We start from the raw sequence: 24645 nt of genomic DNA, 5'->3' as shown, positions 1-24645 counted from the left end.
GAGCGTGGCTGTCAGGGGATAAGGGGGGGAGGGGGGGGAGGCGCTCTTGTCTAATGGGCTTAGTTTCTGTTGTGTAAGATGAAAAGACTTCTGAATATTTGCACAAGGTGTGAATGTATTATTACTACTGAGCTTACACTTAAATGTGGTTAAGATCATAAATTTGGTTACACGTAGTTTTCCACCATTAAAGGTTTTTAAAAACCCTGCAGAGCAACACCTCACAGTGCTAAGTCAGACCAGAGGTTTCTCTGAAGTCTTTCCCTGTTTGCAATACACTTTACTGTGAACTTCTCGATGCCGAGTGAGGTGGGAGTTCTGGCTAAAGCCTCTCCCACAGCTGAGGCACTCATAAGGCCTTTCCCCAGTGTGAATTCTCCGATGTTTAATGAGGCTGGAGTTGTATCTAAAGACTTTCCCACATTCACTGCATTCATAGGGCTTTTCCCCGGTGTGAACCCTCTGATGAATAACGAGTGTGGAGTTGTCCATAAAGGATTTCCCACACTCACGACACTCGTATGTTTTTTCTCTGGTGTGAATATTCTGGTGCCGGATGAGGTGGGAGTTTTGGCTGAAGAGTCTACCACACACGCTGCACTCATACGGCCTCTCTCCGGTGTGGTTTCTCCGATGCCTAATATGATTTGAGTTGTGCCTAAAGAGTTTCCCACATTCACTGCACTCATAAGGCCTTTCTCCCGTATGAGCTTTCTCATGTCTCTCAAGTGTGAAGCTGTACCTGAAAAACTGCCCGCATTTGCTGCATTCAAAACGCCTTCCTCGAGTGTGAACCTTCTGATGGATAATGAGCGTGGCGCTGTCGACAAAAAGTTTCCCGCACACGCTGCACTGAAATGGCCTTTCTCTAATGTGAGCTCTTTGATGTCTCTTGAGAGTGAAGCTGTACCTAAAGCATTTCCTGCATTCATTGCATTCATACGGCTTCTCTCCAGTGTGAACTCTCTGATGAACCACGAGTGTGGAGCTGTCTTTAACGCACCTCCCGCACTGGCTGCACTCATGAGGCCTGGGCCGAGGGTGCACGCGCTGGTGTTCAGGGAGGCCAGACCTTGGTGCGAAGAATCCTCTGTGTCCAAGGTGCTCATAAACCCTTGTCTCAGTGTGAATTTTCTGGTGCTGGACCAGGTGGAACTTTGTGAGGAAGGGCTCGCTTTCGCTGCAATCAGAACGCTCTTCTCCAGCGTGGCCTTCCTGCTGCTCAACAACTCTGTGTTCATGGCCGAAGGCGCTCCCGCAGTCACAGCACCTGTAATCTTCCTGTCCACTTTCAAAGGTCTCCCTGCCCTCTGTGACCCTGTGTGGCTCCCCTCCACTGTGTGGGGCCTGGGGCTGGAGAAGGCCTAACCTGGCCGGGAAGTCCTTCCCTCCCTCCCTGCACGTCGGGGTCCTCCCGGCCAGGTGATCGCTGCACTTCTTCATGAACGAGGGCCTCCCCTTGTCCCTTTCGGATAGTTTCTCTCCACTCTGCTCCTTTCGGGGCTGGGAAAGACTTACCCCACACATGGGCACCTCCCATTCAGGGTGTGTTCCGCTGGGCTCAGCCAGGCACAAAATGTCTTTCAGGAGCGGACCATGCATCTCACAAGGAGACTTCTGGGTGGGTGGAGCCAGCTCTGGAGCCTTGACCTGGGACATGCCAGTGGAATCACCTTGCTCTGAAGGAGCCTCTTCATCCTGGGCCCTGTGCCAACAACCTGTAAGGAGAGAGATCGAGGCAGCCTTGTCAGAAATGTGCATCAGACACACCCACCTGCAAGGCCCTGTGAAGGCTGACACCCCGGCCCAGAGCCCATGCACGGAAGGCCTGCTCTGCGGAGCTGAGTTTGGGAAGCTCACATGACAGAAGAGCCCAGGTGACGAATAAGGACATGAGGAAGGGGGGCAGGGTCTACAACTTCCTCCTCTGTAAATGGCTCTCAACCAGGCCTGGTTGCTGGTGACCAGTGAGCAATGAGTAGAAGGTTGTGTCCAGGCCCACAATATCTGAGTGCAACACAGGAGCCAGGGTATGAGGTGTGTTTAAGGACACATGCAGGTGCCACAACACTTTAAGTGTAAATCAAATGCTGAGAGCACTGCAGAGGGAGCCATGGGAGGGAAGGGGTAAGAACCAGGGCCAGAGGCTAAGAGTAGGAATATCAGCAGGAAAGAAAAGGTAGAAGTGAGGTGTGGCCTCCGTCTCTGTCACCACACACTGGTGACATAGGATGAGTGCCCAGTGATTGGAACCCAGCTCTGGTATCTCACTGCTTCCCAACTCCCACCTGCCAGGGCCACAGTCTCCTGATGTTGCAAACAACAGCCACCCTGTCGGGCGCCCGGGGCCCTGGTACTGCTCATGGTGAGCAACCACCTGGGCCTGAAGAGGCCAGTCTAAGGAGAAAGACAGGGCAAGGGAGTGGGACCCACCTTGTGAAGCCCCACATTCTAAAATCACAAGAACATCAAAGGAGGGTCTCTGAAGAAAGAACCCCGCGGTCCCCACAAGCAGTGACCAGGTCAGTGTCTGAATGTCCCGGCACAGGCAGGCACCAAAGTCTGTCAGCAAAAGGCAGGGGAAGCCTGGGACGCTGAGGTTCCATGCCTCTGGACAGGGTCACCCCACTGGGGACAAGCAGGGCTGGTGGGATCTTTTAGACAAACCCCAAGATTTCTGACCCTGAGCCCTGTCTTACAAAGTCTCAGGGCAGCAGGGACAGGGCTGCTTGGAGGGAAGGCGTGCAGTGCACCCAGCCCGGCCCTGGCACCAACCGCACACATGCAGGAAACCAGACAGGAAGCAAGGCCCCCGGTCTCAGCATGGGGAGGTCGGGGGTGCCCCCGGGAAAAGGAGAAGAACAGATCCCCACTCAGGACCCTGGTGGGGTGAGGGCCGTACCTACGGAGGACAAGAGTGCAATGTTCTGCAGCATCACATCCCGGTACAGGAGCCTCTGCGCCTCATCCAGGAGCCCCCACTCCTCCTGGGAGAAGTACACGGCCACATCCTCAAAGACCACACGGCCCTGTAGACATCAGGACAGGTCAGTCCACAAGCAGCTCCTTGGGCTGTACCCCTTCAGCCTGCTCTGTGTACTTGCCATCCATGAATTACAGGGCCAGATGAGCCGCCAAGTATGTTTATCTCTCCCCCATGATTCAGAGCCCGCTGTCTGAGCCACCTCCTCACCCCACGCTCATGCACCAAGTCAGCCCAGAGCCAGGTACCAGACAGCAAGGGACGGCTCAGCTGGAAAACCCACCAGAATTAGTCAAACCAGTAAATCCTAAGCTCTTCATCTTACTCTCCACACTTTTTCCAGGGAAAATCCCAAAAAAGGCTCTGGGCTAGGTTTCCCCTTGCTCCTCCTTCTGACTCCTGAACAAATCTGGGGCTTCCCAACACAGCCCAAGGTGGCCTCATGTTCATTGTACACGTGGGAAATGTAAGTACTAAAAAGTTTTTTCAACAACATCGACCTCTCCGTGGCCTCACTTACTCGTTTACGTCCATAAGCTAAAATCTGGTGGGTATGATGGTTCGCACACTTACTCCTCAGGATCATCAATAATTTCCCCCACACGTGCCTACCCTCCTCACCCTCCTCCCAACTTCCCGTGTGGGACAGTTACCATGTCCTGGCAGCGCTGCTGCCGGCTCTCCCACGCCCACTGATTGCTGCATCCAGCACGCGGTACAAACCGGCAGAGGAGGCAGCAGAACAGCACCAGATAGGCCCTGGCCTGGCAGGGGGGCTCCACCTCCGGCTGTCAGGTAATTCCCCTCGGATCTCACCTCCCAGACACCCAGACCCAGTCTCTTCGCTCTACCTCCAGTGCGCAGTGTTACACCTGGGGGTGACCACGCACCTTCCTCACCTGTACAGCACTCTGGACTCATTTCCCTCATGACTCTGGTGACTCCACTGAAAGCCCCAGGCCCACCCCTTCGGACATACTGGTCTGCATGTGGAATTCAAGCAGCACATGACAAAGGCAACCAGCACCTCGATCAGCCCAGTCTTGCCCCAGAATGCCAAAGTGCCCTAGTGCCAGAGAGCACTCAGTCCTCATCAGAAGGTCTCCCCACTGGACCATTTCTTTTTCTTTCTTTTTTAAAAATTTTTTTGGGGGTATGTTTATTCATTCATTCATTTTTAGAGGAGGTACTGGGGATTGAATCCAGGACCCTGTGCATGCTAAGCATATGCTCTATCTCACAGTGCTTGGCACTTGCTCATTTCTGCCCTACGCCCATATTGTCTCAAAAGTGGACTTGATTTCCTCTCTCCACCTAGCCTCATTCAAAGCTGCAGACTATCAACACTTCTAGCTAGTTTCCCCCTTAACTAACAGACCAGTCTGAATAAAACAATTCAGAGAAGGTCACCTCAAAACCTTCCTGAATCCATAGCAGGTTAATAAACCCTGCCCTGACCTCACTGACATCTGACTTTCTTCCTGGAGATAACTCAGCATCCATCTCACATCCATTGTCCCCTCAGAAGGCTTCATGACCCTACACTCCCCCAGTGAGGTACACCTACAGCCACTCTGGCTCCTCACTGTCATCTGTGACCCCCCCCCAACTCACATGCCCAAGTGAGATGCAGGTTTGGCCCCTCCTTCCCTACCCTGCCCCAAATGGTACCACTATCGTATCATAAAGAGGCCCTTCTGAAGTCTGACCCACAGCTTTATTGGGGTCCACACACTGGCCCCCATATTGTGGCTGTCTCCAACCTGAATGCCTCCACTTGACTCCAGACCCATGGATCCAACCTGCTGACTGCACATGTCCACTCAGAGTCTCTGGAACATTTGTGATGTGGCCAAAATTTGATTCCTGATATCCTCTGTGAAAATCCCTCCTACCGCTGACTTTCCACATCTTAACTGATGGAATATCCATTCGTTCTTCCCAGCGAGGCCAAAAGCCTCAGGACTGTCCTGACTCCGCCCTTGCAACTCATCTCTCCATCTCCTTCACTTTCTGTATCAGAAAATGCGTGCAGCTCTGTGCAGAACACGACCCAGAGCCAACCACTCACCGCCCTGCACAGCCACCACTCCTGTCCAGGGAGCATCGGTGCTCCCCTGCACGGAGGCAGTAACTTGCTCACAGGTCATCCTAACTTCTCCTTCACCCCTACAATCTATCCTCTACTCCACAGCCACAAGGAGCCTGTTACAATCAGGGCCAAATCACCTCCCTCCTCTGTTTCAAACCTTTCCTAGTTCCCACTGTCCTCAGGTTAGAGGCCCAGAACTAAGGCTGTCGTTCTAGGCCTGATCCCTGCACGCCTGACCTCCCACCCTGCTGGCCGGCCACCCTGCTCCCTGCTCCATCACACGTAACAGGAATCTGCCGGTTCCTAACTGGCCCTGTAAAGAGTCACCTGCAGGCACTAGAACCAGCATGCATGCCACATCTCACCCTGTCGGGTGTCAGAAATGGAGGGGGTGTGTGTGTATAGCTCAGTGGTAGAGCGCAAGCGTGAGGTTCTGGGTTCAATACTCACTGCTTCCAGTAAAAAAAAAAAAAAGAAGAAGAAGAAGAAGAGAAAAAAAAAGAGAAATGAAACTGATCCATACAAGACAGGACTGAGTTCAGGACCCCAGGCTCTTTGTGGAACCTCAGAGTCTTCAAGAAGGAGCACAGGTGCAGAGTCTCAGAAGGCCCCCACTCCACATACGGGGGTGCCTAAACCATCAGGGCGACCACTGGGGTGGCTGAGAAGCTGGGACACAATCTGTTCATCTGTGTAGGTCATTAGCACTTCTACCACCACTAGGGGACCCTGTGGGAAGAGGGAAGCCATAAGAAATGGGCAACCATGGTAAGATACTACAACCTGAGCTGGACCACCAACCCCACCTTGCCCTGGAGCAAAGGGATTTCAGCCTGATGGTCTAAATTGCTGACTCTTACTTGCTGTGTGACTGAAAGATGGACTCTCCCTGGGCCTCAGTGTCCACACCTGTAAAATGGGAATAAGAATGGTTTCAACTCACAGGGCTGATGCTGATAGCAAACATAAGTAGTGCACACTATGTGTCAAGAGTTCTGCCCACAGAGTCAATGGTTTTGTGTCTGTTTTCAGGACACAAGAACTGGGAGGGTTTTGAAATTTGGGCTGTATATTTTTACTGTTTTGAAGATTTTAAGAGGATGTGATATATAAAATTTTACATCATAAGCAAATACTTAAAGGCATATTAATATTCACACCAATTATTGTGTTTGGATAGATTTAACTAACTCAACATGTTAATTTCTATTGCCTGCCTATGTGTACGTATTTAGAGGGATACTAGTTTATTAATGTTTAAGTCAGTAACTGTTTCATGGGTGCTTAAGTTAATGAGTTGCAGGGAGGAACGGAGCAGGCAGGTCATCTACAAGTCCTTTCAAGCCTGCCTACAACATAATTCTCTGCAGGAGGAGCATGCAGAGAGCCCTTGGCCAGACAGAGGACTGTCCCTCTTGCTCTGAGGGCCGGAGGAGGCGAGGCAGTGCCCTGATCTGGGACTGAGCTGCTCCACCAACCCAGCTGACCTCTGCCTTGTGCTACAGACTGTGGTCTTGAGGGCCTGCTATGCCTTCAATGGGAAGAATCTACACCAACTCACAACTCAGCCTCCATCCCAGGTCAGCTCCTCACCCCATGTACATCTACCTTCCTACAAACACAAGCCAGAATTCATCTTGCAGCAGGACTGCTCCTCTCTGGAGGAGCGTCAGGGATGCATACCCACGTGCCCCACCCTCCGGGCTCAGGCTTCCCACACCTCACCACAGAGCCCATCTGAAATAACAACCTGAAGACTCCCTTTCTTCAATCAGACCTCTAGGCTAAGACCTGGTCCAGTCCACTACCTGCACCCTATTGAAAGCTCCAGACCTGAGACCTTCCCAGGTCTCCAGACCATTACGTCCACCTACCCATGAAATGTCTCCAACTTCTGACATCTCCAACTTGAGACATCTCAGAATAACTATGTCCAAACACAACTCATGATCTTCTCTCTGAATCCTGTTCACTGCACTGATTCCTCATCTCCACTCCTTCAATGTTCAAGTAAAAACAATTGGGATGCTCTTTCATTCCTTACTTTTGCTCACAGCTGTATCTGATGCAGCAGGAAATCCTGTCAATTCTATTTTTACGATCGATCCAAACTCTTGTCATGTCTCTCCTCTACTGCTGCTACTCTGGTCCAGCCCCTACCAGAATCCTCCTGGAGTCTGTTGCCATGTTCTCCAAACCAGTCTCCCTGCCACAATATCCCATCCACTTTTTAACAACTTTAAACTTCAAATCTGGATATACCCCTAAATTAGGTTCCTGGACCCAATTCCAACACGTGTGTGCAACGGAGGGTGGGGAAGAGGAGGGGGTGGTTCCCACACAACACCAAGCAATCTTCAGACAGGAGCAGGGTGCTGAAGAATTAAACTCAATTCTGACACTACCTACCGGGAACTAGCATCAGATTCCATAGAATAAAGGTTCAGTCCTACACAACTGTTCCCCCTCCAGCACTTTAGATCTCAGTCTCAAGCCCAGGTCCTTACACCTGCTTCTGACTGGCAGCCTATATCAGACAATCCCAAGCCCCTCTCCTTGGGTTCAAATAAACTGCTAGAGTGGATCACAGACCTGAAAAGTACAGTTTACTTACCAGATTACTAGTTTATTATAAAAAGGCATACACACACGTAACTTAAGGGGGAGGGTGTAGCTCAGTGGTACAGCACAGGCTTAGCATGCATGAAGTCCTGGGTTCAATCCCCAGTACCTCTATTAAAAACAAACAAACAAAAAGGCATAACTCAAGAACAGCCAGACAGAAGAGGTGCACAGGAGCTTCCATGCTCTCTGAGTGTGTCGCCCTTCCAGCGCCTCCATGTCTTCACCAACCTGGAAGCTCTCTGAACCCTGTCCTTTTGGGTTTTTACAGTGGCTCGATTACACAGATATGACTGATTCAATACTTGGCTATTAGGGCCAGGTTCCACGTCCAACCACTCTTCCCTTCTTGAAAGGTGGGAGGCGGGTGCGGGGACTGACAGTGCCAACCCTCTAATCATAAGGTTGGTTCTACTGATAACCAGCCTCCATCCTTAGGTGCTTCCGAAAGTCACCTCATTCGCATAACAAAAGATACCATCACTCTCAACACTTCGGAAATTCGAAGACTTGTGGGAGTTGTGAGACTGGAACTGTGGACCAAGACCAAAGACACATGAGAAATACATTTCGGTCATCGGAATACCAAATCTGCATTCCTCCTAAATCACAATATAGCGGCGTCTCCCAACCCGACTCCCCAACCTCCCACGGATTCCCGCTGCTCAGGCGGCCGTTTCAGGGGAGACACCTCCTCCCCTCCCCGGTCCCCGGCGCTGCCCACCGCGTAGCACCCGCGAGCCTCGCACAGGCGGCCCCGGGGGAGCTCCCTCCCGCACCCCTTCCCACCCGCTGGAAGGGCGACCCCTCCAGGGCCGCCCTCTGCTCTGGACACGGGCGTGACCGGCAGGAACTGAGCGGGCGCCCCTCCGTCCTGACCTGGACTCGGGGGTGGGGGTCGGCCGGGTGGGGCCCGGGGACGCAGCACCCACCTGAGCGGGGCTCATCGGCGCGGCCTCGGCCACCGGCCGGTAGGAGAGAGGGGCCCGGAGAGGCGGGGAGTGGGGCGGGAACGAGGGCACCGCCGTCACTCACGCCGCCGCTGAGCAATGGCAACAACGTCTTTCCTCCCGCTTTTCCGTTCCGTCCCCTCAGGTCCCAGCAACCGACGCTGAGGCAGCGAAGGGGTGAACGGCGCGACAGCAAACAAAAGACAGCAAGAAACAACGCCGGAAGTCCCGCCCTCACTCGATGCGCACGCACGTATGCGTCCTTCCCCTAAGGTTTCATTGGCTCAGTCTCCGCCGAGCACCGTAGTGACTTCTGGGTAATGTAGTTTCTGCTGCCGCCACACCTACCTGCGGTCAGAGCGGAACTCACTCAAGGAAGGCCTAGGGGCTCTGTCAGGGGCGCGGGGCGATCGCTGGCTCTAAGGATGGGGCTTACTCATAAAGGGGACACACCCAGACTTTGAGAGCAGTCTTGGAAAAGCCCAGAAAGGTTAGGGACCTGTGATTTCAGACCGTATGAAGCACAGCAATTTCCCAAATCTACACACTCGAAGGGACACGCTTTACGTCAACTCATAGCTGTCAGCTATCTTGTTGCTTGTCGAATAGATGTCGACTGATGTTTTGGAGGCTGTTTCATGATCTCCAATACGCAAGAAAAGACGCCAGGCGGGGCAAGAAGGAGAGCTGGAGAGATGATCAGTGATTGTGTTCCAACCTGGCGAGAAACACTTTTATTAAGATAATATTTATTACTCTCTGAGTTATCTTCCATTTCTTTTAAGGATCTGAAACTTACTGTAAAGGGGAACCAATTATCACACCACTTCCTGCCAAGATAGCGTGTGGGCTTCTAACCATCGAAGCCTACGCTTGCAAAGGAGGCACTTTTCTGGGAAACAAATGTTTGGGATTCCATGATCTCATCTCCTCGATGGGAACTGATTTATCAATTCACCCGAAATTGTAATAACAGTGAATGTGCAAGGAGTTTAAATTATCTCTGAAAAATATTTATGAAATGGCTTCTACAAAAACTTATTATGTACTTACTCAACAAAATTGGCAAAAATAGTTCTAGAGAAACATATTACGGTGTAATAAAGTTAAGAGCTCAGTGAAATTTGAGCGAGAGATGGTGAAGTCTGAAAAGCCAGAGAAATGAAGCTGAACCTGACTGTGCTGAAACTTTGGCCACACTCACAGTTTCACCTACAAACTGTGATTCCTTTTCAAACTGGAAAACATTGGGCTCTAACAACTTGGAGGGATAGGTCGAGATGCCACTTTGAAAAACTTACTGGAAATGTAAAAATGAATAGGGGAGCCAGGCTGTCATGTGTATTTACCGCTCTAACGAATCTTCAATAAGCCCCTCCTGGGTCTCAGACACAGTGGCAGGTTTATGAAACACATCAGGAATTACGTGGCCAGCTGTTCCATGTATACAGGAAACTTCCTTTATTTAATGATTTTTGTCCCGGTTCCTGTGCTGATTTGTCAGGACGCCTTTAAACTCCCATAGTCAGCTTTTTGCAATGCTTTACGAAAACTTAACACAATGCAATTGTACAATCAGTATTGGAAATGATGGGCACTCAACTATAAGCCAGCATGTAATAACAAGCATTAAGAGATGTAAGTTTCCCACTACTAGCAAAGAAGACGATAAAAATAAGATTGTTATTCAGAGGACTGTGAATTAAAAAGATTTTTAAAAAATCAAAGGGGAAATTGTAATGGTCTTCCACACTGGACATCACCATCTGCCCTCAGCTCACAGTGCCACTTTTAAGCCTATATCTCAGTAAAGAATGTTCAATGGGTAAAGGAATGAACTAAGGTGGATGAGACTACCCTGGAAGCTATGAAACAAACTAAATGGAATATAGAGCATAACTACAAGGAATTTTATAAACAAATCCTGCAAAACAAGAAACTGTAAAGGAGATGCAAATTACCAGGGAAATGTAATTAAAGAAAAAAGTATGAAACTCAAGTATATTGTCTTCAGATACACAAATGAATTTTATAATAAGCATGTCCCATGCAATATTTTTCTTTTATTTCAGTGTATATATGCACAAGGAGTTAGAAAAATAATCATATTTTACTGGGCCAGATATTACTTACTAAATCTGGCAAGCCTACATTTCCACATTACACCTAAAAACCTACTCAAATAATTTCTGCTGCTCATCTCCTCAACAGTAAGTTCTGCTTGCTGGGAGGCCTTTGTTCTTAAGGGAGAAAACCTCCAGGAGAAGAGTAATATTATTAAACCTGAACTGGAACTTGAGACAGCTACTTGGTCATTTTGGGCTTCCTCTGCCACGTAAGCAAAAAGGGAAACGCTCCACTGCCTGGGTGATGATGATCACACTTTATTACCAAGAGAACATTGAGTAGCTCCTCTCACTGGGAAGCCTGGAGCACTATGTCTGAAATCTGGGGGATTCTCCGAGGAATATAATGGCAAGTCTATGTCCCCAAATAAACCTGCAATGCACTATATACAATAGCCAAGACATGGAAGCAACCTAACTATCCATTGAAAGATGACTGGACAAAGAGGTTGTGGTATATTTATACAATAAAATACTACTCAGCCACAAAAAAGAATAAAATAATGCCATTTGCAGCAACAGGGATGGACCTGGAGACCACAGTTAGCCAGAAAGAGAAAGAAAAATATCATATGCTATCACTCACATATGGAATCTAAAAAGAAAAAGAGAAAAAGGACACTAACGAACTCATCTACAAAACAGAAGCAGACTCGCAGACATAGTATACAATCTTATGGTTACTGGGTGAAAGGAGATGGAAAGAGATAAATTTGGGAGTTTGAGATTTGCAAATGATAACCTACTTATATAAAAATACATAAAAACCAAGTTTCTTCAGGTGTAGCCCAGGGAACCATATTCAATAACTCATAATAACATTTAATGAAAAAAAATATGAAAACGAATATATGTATATATATATGCATGACTAGGACATTATGCTGTACACCACAAATTGACACACTGTAACTGACTATATATTTCAATAAAAAAAATTTTTTTAATAATAAACCTGCTGTGACACAATGAGAGCAGGACCCTTGGGAAAGTCAGACTGTTCCAGTTTGAATTTTTGGTACATCCACTATTTAAAAACAATGAAACAAACAAGCAAACTGGGGGAAGGGTAATAGCTCAGTGGTAGAGCACATGCTTATTAGCACGCATGAGGTCCTGGGTTCAATCCCTGGTACCTCCACTGAAAAAAAAAAAAACTGCCAAACTGAAGATCTGTCAAAGCCAAAGTGGTAGGATGGGAGATGGAAAATGAGTGAAAGATAAACTAACGTTCAACACATGACCAGTTAAGTAAACAAGAACACTCACTACTGTGGGTACCTTCTTCCTCGTTCAGGTGGGAGTGACTATACAGATAGACAATGGTCACACCAAACGTACACCAAAACTCAAGCCACAATCTGTGCCATCCTATCCAAACTGCCAACGTAGTACCTACAGTAACTAATCCAGGGAGTCAGATTACTATCTTCAGCCAGGAAGCCAAACAAAAACCTATTGTCATGTGTCATGATTGGCACAAACAACATTAGTAAGTGACAGCTTCCCTAAATTTGTCCACACTTCCAATCTAGGGCCAACTGGAGAAAGAAAAATACGCATCAATAACTAATCACATAGGATTACAACTTCTACATAGCCCCCCCTAAATCTTCCACATGACAGTAGCCTCCAATCAAGGCACACACAGCTTAGGTTTTGCTACCCAGCACTGGGGTTCCTGGGGAGGGCTCAACTCGGCTCCTGGGTTTCTTCATTCTCTGTATTCTCCTGGTGCTCACTCTGATCCGAGGGGGCTGTACTCTGCCCCATGACCTTAACAAGACTGGTTGATTTTCCAGTGTCTTCGGATGTTTACTTGCTGTTAGGATGCAGTGGCAACTTCCAGCTTCTTACATGCCAGCAGAGAAAACCGAAGTCCCTCCATCTGCTCCTATTTTGTTCATTTCTAGGGTCTAGACATCCTATTTCTTGACAAGAATCTAAAACCTGTATGTCCAAAATTACCTAAAAATAGGCACATTTAGATAGTTTAAGATTCTTCTCTCAACCTCTCAAATCTCTAAATTTTGACTGTCATGAGCTTTCTGAACCAAAGCTTCAGACTTAATCAATTCTGTCATTAAATATTTTGTTCATATTTGGATTTTAAAAATACGACCAGTCGCATCTGTGATGTTCTTAGTTCTCGCTGTAAAACTAAATCTTTTTTGATTTCCTGTTCTATGATGCCTGTTAACCTTTCTAAATTTTAATTTTCTCAAAAAAGTCACCTGGTTTGAGAATTGCAGGATAAAGATGAACTCAAACAAGGAATTCTGCCAGCAGACTGCCTAAGGTCTTGAACTGCAACTCCTCCCTGGGTTTCCAGCATGCTGGCCTACCTCGCAGATTTTGGACTTACCAGACCATCATAATCACATCAGCTAATTCCTTAAAAAAATAAAAAAATAAAAAACTTACCTCTTTCCTTTCTCTCTCTCTCTCTACATACACAAGCGCGCGCGCACACACACACACACACACACGGTTCTGTTCCTCTGGACATCCCAATACGTCACAGAACTGCACACTTAAAATGGTAAGATCATAAACTTTGTTAAATGTATTTTACCACAAAAAATGATTTAAAAAATCCCCTAAGAAAAAAAAAAAAAGAAAAAAAAGAAAAAAAAAAAAGAAACAAATAAAAACTCCCCTAAGAACTTTTATAACACAAAGACACAGTTAAAGATGCTACTAGAAAAAAGAAGTCAAACAACAAAGGAAAAATCTAGAAACATGTGTCAGTGGAAGCTTGTGTATTAGGTAGATGGTTCAAAATTCTTTTATTGATAATGAATTCATGTGAAACAATTTCAAATTACTTAGTTTCAACTTCACTTCCCATTTTAAAAAAAGTTTTCTCAGTGATTGTCAACATAAAAAGCCCATTTGCGTATAAAAATGCAGCTCTAATACGTAATTGAGCCTTGCTTATTCTTATTTGATGCCACGGTTTTGCACACATGAATAACACTAAAAATATATTTATGCACTAAGTGAAAACAGTCATACAACAGTAACTGTAGGATTCCCTTTATATAGAATTATAGAAAACGCGATCTACAATGTTTACCTGGAGATGACAAGTTGGTCGGGTTGGAAGAGAAAAGACAAAGAGGCCAATGAAAATTGTGTGCAATGGACGTGATCATTATCATGACGTGGGTGATGGTCCCACTGTGCACATATATAGTGAATACATTTCACACATTTAATAAATGCAGTTTAACATATGTCAATACCTTTATAAAGCTGTTAGTAAATAGTCTCTATAAAATCTGGATCTTTCTCTAGATATTGTAACGTTAGTCAAAATTGTACCGACTACCAGCACCCTTCCCCATGGCTTTAGTAGGTCGATTCTGATTCCTTCTCAAAAGAGAAGAAAATGCTGACAAACGCTTCACATGGGGAAACTATGCTAGCTAACTTAGTCACAGAGATGGAAAACGTATGATTCCACTTATACGAAGTATCTGAAGCAATGACGTTCATACACGGACTGTAAAGAGGAGGTTGCTAGGAGAGGTAGGGAGTGGGTAGGAAGAAATATTATTTAACGGGTATGGAGTTTCAGTTTTGGAAGATGAAAAGAATTCTGGAGATAAGCTGCACAAACCTGTAAATATTTAACTGCACTAAATCATACAATTAGAAGGGGAGACGGTAAACTTTGTAATATTTTTGCACAATCAAAAATGTTAAAAAAAAAAAAACAACCCTCTGTATTAGAGTGGCTCTTAGAGGTTGACTAAAGCATTTTGCTGAAGTCTTCCCCATCTGCAACACTTCCTCTGGCATGAAATTTTTGGTGCTGAAGTGGAACTTTTGGCTGAACATGTGACCAGAATGACTGGACTTAGGTCCCTCCCCACTGTGAAATCTCTGCTGTGTCGTGGGGTTGGTGTTTCAACTACTCTTGCATTCACTGCAATCAGAAGGCCTTCCTCCACTGTGAACTCTTGATGTGGGGAGCTGTACCAAACAATACCACATTTTCTATCTTTGTAAGGCCCACTCCAACATCAACTCATACGGTGCTTCTCCAGCATAAGGAGCAGTACCTAACTTACAATAACCGCTGAACTCATAAGGTCTTTTATTTTGTTTTAAATTGAAGTATAGTTGACTTACAACGTTTCACCTGAAACACTGTGTACAGCAAAGTGACTCAGTTTTATATACACAGAGAATATATAAGAATATATATATTCTTTTAAAGATTATTTTCCATTACAGGTTATTATGAGATATATAGTAGATCGTTTCATAAGGTCTTTACCGCCGTGAATTCTCTGCTCAAGGAGGTTGGAGTTGTATCTAAAGAATTCGCCACATTAAGGGCACTCACACTGGCTTCAGTGTGGACTTTCTGGTGATGAACGAGGTGGGACTTCCTAATGAAGGCCTTCTGACATTCGCTGCACTCATACGGTCTTTCTCCAGTATGGATTTTCTGATGCTCCACAAGAATATGCTTGTGGCTAAAGGCTTTCCCACACTCGCTGCAGTCGTAAGGCCTCTCTCCAGTGTGATTCCTCCAGTGTTTCATGAGGTTGGAGTTGTACCGAAAGAATTTCCCACACTCGCTGCACTCGTAAGGCCTTTCTCCACTGTGGACTCTCTTATGTCTAATGAGTCTGCAGTGGTACCTAAAAGATTTCCCACATTCACTGCACTCGTAAGGCCTTTCTCCAGTGTGATTTTGCCAGTGTTTAATAAGCTTGGACCTGTACCTGAAGAATTCCCCACACAAGCTGCACTCATAAGGCCTTTCCGCAGTATGAATTCTTTGATGCCTAAGGAGGGTGGAGGTGTACCTGAAGAATTTCCCACATTCACTGCACTCATAAGGCCTTTCTCCGGTGTGAACTCTCTGGTGCTTAATGAGTGTGGAGTTATACCTAAAGAATTTCCCACATTCATTACACTTGTAAGGCCTTTCTGCAGTATGAACTCTCTGATGTCTAATGAATGTGGAGCTGTACCTGAAAAATTTCCCACATTCACTGCATTCGTAAGGTCTCTCTCCAGTATGAACTCTCCCATGTCTTATCAGTCGATAGTTGTACCTAAAGAATTTTCCGCATTCTCTGCACTCATAAGGGCTTTCTCCATCGTGAAGTCTCTGATGTTTTATGAAGTTGGCATTGTACTTGAAGAATTCCCCGCATTTGCTGCACTCATAAGGGCTTAATCCAGTATGAACTCTCTGATGACTAATGAGTGTGGAGTTGTACCTAAAGCGTTTCCCACAGTCACTGCACTGAAAAGGCCGTTCCCCAGTGTGGATTCTCTGGTGCTGGACAAGGTGAAACTTTCTAATGAAAGCCATCCCACAGTTGCTGCACTCATAAGGCCTTACACCCATGTGGATTTTCTGGTGCTCAGCAAGTGTCTGTTTTCGACTGAAGGCTTTCCCACACTGAGCGCACTTGTAATTGTTTTGTCCACTGCTGATGACCTCCCTGCCCTCAGGGTCTCTGTGTGGCTTCCCCACACTGTGCAGGGCCAGCTGCTGGAGGGGGCCTGTGCTGCTGTGGAACTCCTTCCTGTCTCCGCTGCACATCCAGGTCCTCTCTGCCATGTGCTCGCTGCTGTTGGTCAGGAGTGAAGCCCTCCTCTCATCTCTTCTGGAAAGTTTGTCTCTCATCTGCCCCTTTTGGTGCTGGGAAAGGTTCATTCTACAAACATACAGCCCTTGATCAGTGCTGTGCTCAGGCAGGTGCAAAAGGTCTTTGGAGACTGGGTCACACATCTCACAGGGCAGGGCCTTCCTGGTGGACAGACCCGGCTTTAGTGTCCTGACCTCTGACACTCTGACAGAAACACCTTGTTCAGAAAGTGCCTCCTCATCCTGGGCTCCAGGCCAAAAACCTGTAAGCAGAGAAGTTCTGGTGAAAGATGTGATGATCATGATGGAAGGGCAGCCCCATCAGGACACACCCAGAACCAGAGCCAGTGAGGGAGGCCTGCTGTGCAGAGATGGCCTGGGTAGCTCCCACGATGAGAGTCCTGACGGACAGGTCAGGACAGAAGGGAGAGGCACCGCCTTAGTCCATTTGAGATGCAGTAACAAAACACCACAAGTGCTTATAAACAGCAGGAGGGTACTTCTCACAGCCCTGCGGGCTGCACCCAGACATCAGCCCGCACTCTTCCAGCTGCAGGCCTCTCGCCGGGCCCTCACACGGTGTAAGGAGCGGGGAAGCTCTGCGGGCCCTTTCTAAGGGCACCAGCCTCATTCTGGAGGACTCTGCATCCATGACCTGATCATGCTTAAAGGCCCCACCTCCTAACACTGTCACCTCGAGTGGGCACAAGGTTTTCAACCTATGAATTTTAGGGGGATGCACATTCAGACCACAGCAGGGAGGAGAGGCAGGCCTCCAAGTCAGTCTTCTGCAGATGGCTTTTGACACTGCCACAGCTGCCGGTGACCGGTGAGCACTGTGTAGACCTACAAATACCTGACTACAAAAGAGACGCTGCAGTTCAAGGACGATGTAAGAATACGTGCAGACCTCGTGACACCTTACGTACAGGTCAAATACTGGAGAACCCTGCAAAGGGAGCGATGAAAGGGGACGTTTGACAAGAGCAGGCCACACAGGGGTGGTGGGAGTGTGGCAGAAGAAACAAATGGGGAAGAAAAGGAAGAAATGAAGTGTGGACAATAGGTGAACACAGCACAAGTTCTCAGCTCTGACATCACAGCAATTTCCAACAACTTGATACCAAGGCTGGGTACTTTTGAGCATCTGCTGCCACTGAAGTTGTAATGTCCACCCACTCAGGCACCTGAGGTCCTTCCCACTGCTCAAGGTGAGCACTGCTGTGGCACCTGAAAGAGGCCAGTTCTGTGTGTAAGCCAGCACATGTGCAGAGACATTCAAGACAGGATGTCTGACATTCTAAAATTATAAGGGGTAGTGGGTATAGCTCAGTGGTAGACTACATGCTTATTAGCATGTACAAGGCCCAGGTTCAATCTGCAGTATTTCCCTTAAAAAATATATAAAGTAAAATAAAGTAAAGTAAAGTAAAAATAAAGTAAAATAAAATAAAATAAAATAAATAAAATAAAATAAAATAAAATAAAAATACTTCACAAGGGAGATTGTAGAAACAACTCAGAGGTCCCCCAAATGAGTAACTAGGATGTAGCCTGAAATTCCTGGCACAGGCAGCCCTCAGAAATGTCAGCAAGAGGAAGAGGGAAGGCCGAGGGCACCAACATTCCAAGCATCTACACTGAATGACTCAACCAGGAAGATGCCAGGTAAGGGGGTTCTCAGGCCCAATCTAGACTTCTGACCCTGAGCCCTGTCTGACAAGGTCTCAGAGCACTGGGGACAGGGCTGCTTGGAGAGACCAATGACTTGTACACACAGCCCAGCCCTGGCCCTGGCCCCGGCCCCAACAACACAAGTGCCAGAAAACTAGGACAGGAAGCAGGACCTGTGGTCTCATCATAGGAGGTCGGAAATGCCCCTGGGAAAAGAGGAAGAACAGAGCCCAGCCCAGGACGCAGGGTGAGTGTGGGGACCTTACCCAGAGAGGACAGAAGCGCCAAGTTCTCCGTCATCACAGCATGGTACAGGTGTCTCTGAGCTTCATCAAGGAGGCCCCACTCCTCCTGGGAGAAAAATATGGCCACGTCCTCAAAGACCACACGGCCCTGCCAAAATTGCAAGAGTTCGGCTCATGAGGAGCTTCTTGCTTTTACTCTGTTTTTGTGGATTCTGTGTTTATCCGTTTGCTATCCGTTAATTACAGGGCTTTAGTACGGGCCACAATTTGTTTATAGCTCCCTTGTAACCCAGAGCCCATACCCTGAACCAACTCCTTCAGGAACTCTCACACAGCACGTCAGTATTTCCCGGCCCTAAATCAGCCGGGCCAGGTACCAGACAGCGAGGGACGGCCTCACACCCCAGGACAGGACAACTGTGCAAACGAGCCACCCTAAACTTTTCGTCCAACCCTCCCTGCTTCTCCCTGGAAAGCCCAGTAAAGGCTCTGACCACTGGTTTCCCTTTGCTCATGTTTATGCTCCCGATGAATCGAGTGCTTCCCCACGTGGCCCTGCGCCCCTCCTCTCAGGAAACCGAAGTAATAAAACTGCCCTCCAATGGCTTGGGCCTCTCCGTGTCTCCACTCACTCACCTCCACAAGTTACAATCCTCTGGTACAGTCACTCATGCACCTCCGTTTCTGGGACCTTCCGTCCTCGCCCTACACACCTACCCGGCTCCTGCTCCACCCAGACGTCCCACCGTCAGCTACACCAGGTCCCAGGCACCAGTGCCAGCTCTCCTCATCACCACTGGTCACCGTGTCCAGCACGTGGAATAGAACACGTGGGGGACAGAGCGGAAAACCACCATCCAGGCTGTGGACCTGCCTGCAGTGCCCGGCTCCTCTCTTACCAGTTTCCCCAGGGTCCCCCATACGTGGACCCTCAGACAACCAAACTCAGACTTGTCCTGGTCCTTAGGTGCCCAGTGCCCAGGCCCAGGACAACCATTCACACTCCTCCTCACCCGCATGTCACTTCTAGGCCTGCACCCTCCTCACGACTCTGACCCCTCCACAGTGACAACTCCGCAGACACCCCAGCCCACACCACAGGCACTTCCTTCACTCCTCACAGGGCCCTGTGCACAGGGAACCCAGGCAGGGAATGGCAAATGCATCCAGCAATCAATCTAGCCCAGTCCTGCCCTGAACCCCCAAGTCCCTGAGGCCACGGTGGGCCCCAGGCCCTGCTCTGAGGGTCTCCTCACCTGGCCCTGTTTCTCCTTCATCCTCAGTCACCCTTCCTGTGTGAGACCTCACGTCCCCTCTGTCCTCCCCCTCGTCTGCATCACACCAGCTGTCCCATGAGCTGCCAGCACCTTCCTCTGTCCTCACCTGAAGCCGAGGTACACCGTCCTCCCCTCCCAGCATCTCTCCTTGGGAGCCTCTGGGACCTTTGTGACATGGACAGAAACGGACTCTTCCTCTTGCATCTGAAAACCCCTCCAACAGCGGACTTCCTCCATTTTAAGTGATGAAGAATCTGTCCTTCCTAACAAGGCCGATGACCTGGGTCATCTCTGATTCTTCCCGCTGGCCCACCTCCTTCAGTCCCTCACTCCATTACATAAAACAGGGGCAGCTCCAGTTTAGAACACAATCAGAAACCAGCCACTTCTCCATCGCACCAGCTACCCTGCTGGTGTAGCCACCCCAACACTCACCTGGATCGTGGCAGGAAATCTCCCCCCGACACCCCTGCCTTCAGTCCCCCCACCCCTGGCCAGGGCTTTCTTCCACTTGGCAGTCAGAGGGAGCCCTTTAAAATCTGGTCACAGCACCTCCCACCTCTGCTTCAGACTTTCCCTTCCACACACCCATCTCATTAGAGGCTCAGGACCTCAGGAAATCATTCAGGCCCAATGCCTGTGAACCCCTATCCCAGCTCCCCATTCCCACCACATATAGCAGAGGCCTGCAGTTCCCTGAATGTCCTGGCTCAGTCTCACCTGTCCCTGTCTGAACACTCTGCATCCTGTAGTCAGGACTCCTGTCACATCCTACCCCGCCAGTTGTCAGAAATGGAACTGCTCCAGGTCACCTGAGATTAAATACAGGATCCTGGGACTGATGAAGGTACATGGTCTTTGGATGGAAGATAGGAAGAAGGGATAGATGTCCGGGACACTACGTGGTGACACATATGTCAGGATGACAAAACCATCAGGGTGACAGCTGGGATGGGTGGGACCCCTCCACTCACCTGCACGGTGTCCATAAGCATTTCTGCAACTGCTGTGGGTCCCTGGGGAAGAAGGAAGCCATGAGAAATGGGGAACATGGTAGGACTCCTCCCCTGAGCTGGACCACAACCCCTGCCATGCCTGGTTCTCAGCTCGACAGCCTAAGCGCAGTTCCTCAGAAATCAGTACTGCCTCTTACCAGCTGGGTGACCCTGGAGAAGGACTGAGCCTCCCTGAGCCTCAGGGAAAGAAAATGCTGATGGGGATGAGAATGCTTCCACCCTCACAGGGCTTGTACTGGTACCTGATGTAAAGGGTCCACACCATGTATCCACTAGGGCCATCCACAGGATCAACAGTTCTGTACGTCTTTTCAGTGCGAATGAAGTGGTAGTTTTGAAATCTGGGGTCCTCATCTTTAGCAGTTTTTAAGATTTCAGAGGATGTCATAGAAGAAACTTGGCACTGTAAGCAAATACCTAGAGGCTGATCAATGCCAAGCCAATTATGAAGTGTTTGCAGAAATTTAACTGAGTGAATAGGCTAATTTCTAATTGCCTACCTGCGTGTACAAATTTTAGAGGCATATTGGTTAATTCGTGTTTAAGTTAATGAAACTTTCATACATTCTTAAGTTAACGAGTCAGAGAGAGGGGCCGAGCAGGCAGGTCAGCTGTTAGTCCACTCAGCAACCAGGCCCATCCACCAAACAATCCTCAGAAGGGAGCTTGCTGGGCGCCCTTGACTGAGGATCATCCCTCTCGCCCTGAGGGGTGGAGAGGAGGCGGCAGTGCCCTGGTCTAGGATTCAGTGGCTGCACCATCCTGGCTGTCCTTTCCCTGGTTCCATCAGGAGTGGCTCTGACTGTGGACCCCACAACAGCACACGTCGCAGGTCCCACTGAAGGGAAGCTCCTTAGTCCACCCGGGCCTCCCTTTCTACAGACAGGCCAGAATCCCTCCTAGGTCAGCTCTGCAGTCAGCTGGAAGGAGCATCAGGGATGTCAACACCCGCCCCTCAGGTCCTGCCCTCCTACCCTCAGCCCTCCCCTCCCTCACCACAGGGCCATCTCCGGGAACAATCTAAAGGCTCCCTCCTCAATCTGCTCCCCACACGGTTCCCTGGTGGAGTCCACATCCTCCACTCCTTTGATATCTCCAACCTTGCCCCCTTCCTCTCCTTCCAGACTTTATGTTCACCTACACACGTGCCATTTCCATTTGGTGACACGTCCATCTGCATCCATCTCAAGAACATCACGTCCAAATACACTCATGATCTTCCCCTGGGAACCTGCTCTTTGCACTGACTTCCCCGTCTCCGTATTTTTTCAGAAGTTCAGGCAAAGAAAACTTGGGAATGTGGGGAACGGGGAGGGGGTGGTGTACAGCTAAGTGGTGGAGTGCGTGCTTAGCATGCAGGAGGTCCTGGGCTCAATCTCCGGTACCTCCATTCCAAAAAAAAATTTTAAAGAAAAAAGAAAACTTGAGATGGTGGTTCACTCCCGAGTTTTGCTTACATTACATTTTATGAAGCAGGAAATCTGTCTGCTGCATCTTGAGGTTTTTCCAGATTCTCTTCACCCTTCCCCCGTCCTGCCACCACCCCGGCCGGCCCCTACAACACTCTGCTGGGGTCTATGGCGGGGGGTCTCCTCAGCGGTCTCCGTGCCTCCATTCGCATCCTGGGTTTCCCACGTTTAAGCTGCTAACTCCGCACACAGTTCTCCCGTCCCCACGCCCTTCACAGCCTCCCACCGAGTCCCGCTGCTGGGGCGGCCGTTTCAGGGGAGACACCTCCTCCCCTCCCCGGTCCCCGGCGCTGCCCACCGCGTAGCACCCGCGAGCCTCGCACAGGCGGCCCCGGGGGAGCTCCCTCCCGCACCCCTTCCCACCCGCTGGAAGGGCGACCCCTCCAGGGCCGCCCTCCGCTCTGGACACGGGCGTGACCGGCAGGAACTGAGCGGGCGCCCCTCCGTCCTGACCTGGACTCGGGGGTGGGGGTCGGCCGGGTGGGACCCGGGGACGCAGGACCCACCTGAGTGGGGCTCATCGGCGCGGCCTCGGCCACCGGCCTGTGGGAAGAGAGGGGCCCGGAGAGGCGACGAGAGGGGCGGGAACGAGGGCACGGCCGTCACTCCAGGCTCAGGGGACCTCACGGCCGCCTCTGGGCAGCGGCGGCAACGCCTCTCCACCCGCTTTTCCGCTCCGTCACCTCAGCGCCCCCCAAGCGACACTGAGGCCGGGAACGGGTGAACGACGAGAGCCACTCAGACAAGGAGCGCCGGAAGTCCCGCTCCCACGCCATGCGCACGTACGTGAGCGTCCCTCCCCTAAGCTTTCATTGGCTCATTCGCCGCCGCGCACCGTAGAGACTTCTGGGTAACGTAGTTTCCGCTGCCACCAAACTTCCCAAATGTCAGAGCTGAACTTGCTCCCTATTTGGCTCGTAAAAACTTAATAGGTTCTGTCAGGGACGCCGGAAAATGGAGTTCTGTGACTCCAAAATGGGGCCGGGGGCACGTCCCTTGTTCTTAAACAGGACTCACTCAGGTTTCTGGATAGCCGTCTAGTAATAATCACAGAAAGTTTAGGGTCTTATTTCAGACTGTGGATCCCGGCAAGTTCCCTGGTGTATACACCCAATGGAACACATCATATCAAAAAAAAAAAACACTCTAGTGGGTAGGGTATAGCCTGTACGAGGTCCTGGGTTCAATCCTCAGTACCTCCATTAATTAATTGATTTGATTGATTGATTAACCTAATTACCCCTCCCCCATGACATTCTATGTCCACTGATAGCTGTCAGCTATGGTGTCGCTTTTCGATTACAGGTAGAATGAAGCTCAACATATTTGACCTAAAAGAAGAAAGAAAACACTTCAGACAGATCCATGGTGGGGATGTTGGAGAAAGTGACAGAAGTCACAGAACCGGTTCAAAAGTTGAAGCATGTCTCTGGTTTCCAGATAAACAGTGTTTCTGGCTGTATGGTCAGTTGTTCTATTTGAACACAGTCAGCAAAATTTTTCTTCAAACAATGTATATTACTCCATATTTGAGACACTTTTCATTTCTTTTAAGAATCTGAAACGTATCTGAAAAAAATAGTGATTTATGATTTTCCCTGTTCTGCTGGGACAGCATGTCCTCTTTTCATAGTCAGAGCAAGTGTACAATGGGAGCATCTTGCCCCCAAGAGAAATGTGTGGGATTCTAGTCTCTCCTCTCCTTGTGAGACGGGCTGAGACCTGGGACCTGGGACCCTGTGCTGCAGTGCTTGCAGCTGGACAAAGTACTCCTGGAGCACCAGAATACAAAGAAACCATGAGATTAAAAGTAACTATGTGCATGCACAGCTGGGGAAATTTATGAATGAGATACAAAAAGACCAAAAACCCAATTACCACTTATGAGGTCACGGAGCAAAAGCAAGGTACTGAGCAGGATCACTACACAGATCACTACCAGGGAGGCGGGCAGACCCCCTAAGCCACCCCTCTCGCCCCACCCATGAAGCTACCCCTGCCCTCATCCAATTTAAGGGACCATCCCCACCCGGCACTGAGGAAGTGCAAAAATCTGAAGGTAATTTGGGGTTATTTCAAAAAGGGAGGAATCCATCCAAATCTGTAAGGCAAATTCTGTGATAAGCCTTGGCATGGCTTTCCAGGCCCTGAGAGACCTTTTAAAAGTTCAATCTGAGACTTCTTATGCAAAGTTCCAGCACAGCCAATTTAAAAGTATCTATATGGTCAATTACATTTATGTAAGTAATCAAGTCAAGTTTATTGAAATCAGATTTAATTTGCAACCAAATAAATAAGAAATTGACTATATTTGCTTAAAATGCAAGTAATTTTACAGAGAAAAAGATTATGTTTCAGTGGATGTCAAATTCTGATTCTGTTAATTGAGGTCTCTATTTGCTGCCTAAGACTCAGAGATAGTCACTTATTGTCATGCTACATAATTGTAAGTTTAATTGAATTATTAAGAAGACACTCTAAGTTTGTTTCTGAAGGTTATTGTTGCAATCTCTCTGTAGATGAAGATCAAATGCCTCATGACCTGTGCCCAGTCTCTATTAAAAATTAGGA

General features: G+C 48.7%; 2 protein-coding genes and 1 long non-coding RNA gene across 9 annotated transcripts; 1 reads left to right on the top strand and 2 right to left on the bottom strand.

Moving 5' to 3' along the window:
- Position 1: 1 nt before the first annotated feature.
- Positions 2–8871, bottom strand: LOC116282218 (uncharacterized). 2 transcript variants are annotated; one of them, XM_072968388.1, is made up of 4 exons: positions 8630–8871; positions 5936–5984; positions 2903–3029; positions 2–1718 (listed from the first exon to the last, which is right to left on the bottom strand). In XM_072968388.1, exons 3-4 carry the CDS (start codon positions 2934–2936, stop codon positions 235–237), a joined length of 1518 nt encoding a protein of 505 aa, XP_072824489.1. In that variant the 5' UTR covers positions 2937–3029; positions 5936–5984; positions 8630–8871; the 3' UTR covers positions 2–234. The 2 variants fall into 2 exon arrangements, with proteins under 2 accessions (XP_072824489.1, XP_072824488.1); XM_072968387.1 differs by lacking the exon at positions 5936–5984 and having other exon boundaries at positions 7–1718.
- Positions 8872–13520: 4649 nt separating this feature from the next.
- ZNF548 (zinc finger protein 548) lies at positions 13521–22794 on the bottom strand. Of its 6 annotated transcripts, none has more exons than XM_072966502.1 (4): positions 22581–22794; positions 20564–20605; positions 18334–18460; positions 13521–16656 (listed from the first exon to the last, which is right to left on the bottom strand). In XM_072966502.1, the coding sequence occupies exons 1-4, from the start codon at positions 22593–22595 to the stop codon at positions 15047–15049; spliced, it is 1794 nt and encodes a 597-aa protein (XP_072822603.1). In that variant the 5' UTR covers positions 22596–22794; the 3' UTR covers positions 13521–15046. The 6 variants fall into 6 exon arrangements, with proteins under 6 accessions (XP_072822603.1, XP_072822605.1, XP_072822604.1 ...); XM_072966504.1 differs by having other exon boundaries at positions 18334–18418; XM_072966503.1 differs by lacking the exon at positions 22581–22794 and adding an exon at positions 20848–21253.
- Positions 22774–23602, top strand: LOC140698024 (uncharacterized). The gene is made up of 2 exons (XR_012075381.1): positions 22774–22856; positions 23380–23602. It is a non-coding gene; the product is annotated as an uncharacterized lncRNA (long non-coding RNA).
- The last annotated feature ends 1043 nt before the right edge of the window (positions 23603–24645 follow it).

The sequence above is a fragment of the Vicugna pacos genome, chromosome 9 (assembly GCF_048564905.1).
Source record: "Vicugna pacos chromosome 9, VicPac4, whole genome shotgun sequence".
Classification (NCBI taxonomy): Eukaryota; Metazoa; Chordata; class Mammalia; order Artiodactyla; family Camelidae; genus Vicugna; species Vicugna pacos.
Note: the sequence above shows the minus strand (reverse complement) of the source record. Positions and strands in the feature narration are given on the sequence as shown.

What these genes read in the sequence shown, in the direction of transcription:
- LOC116282218 (XM_072968387.1), bottom strand. An exon ending in TGCACTCTTGTCCTCCGTAG is followed by an intron (nt 1,719 to 2,902) that starts GTACGGCCCTCA and finishes CTCTCCTTACAG; the next exon opens with GTTGTTGGCACAGGGCCCAG.
- ZNF548 (XM_072966501.1), bottom strand. Translation starts at nt 20,641, where the DNA reads ATGTTCCCCATTTCTCATGGCTTCCTTCTTCCCCAGGGACCCACAGCA. An exon ending in TGCTTATGGACACCGTGCAG is followed by an intron (nt 18,461 to 20,563) that starts GTGAGTGGAGGG and finishes CAATTTTGGCAG; the next exon opens with GGCCGTGTGGTCTTTGAGGA. An exon ending in GGCGCTTCTGTCCTCTCTGG is followed by an intron (nt 16,657 to 18,333) that starts GTAAGGTCCCCA and finishes CTCTGCTTACAG; the next exon opens with GTTTTTGGCCTGGAGCCCAG.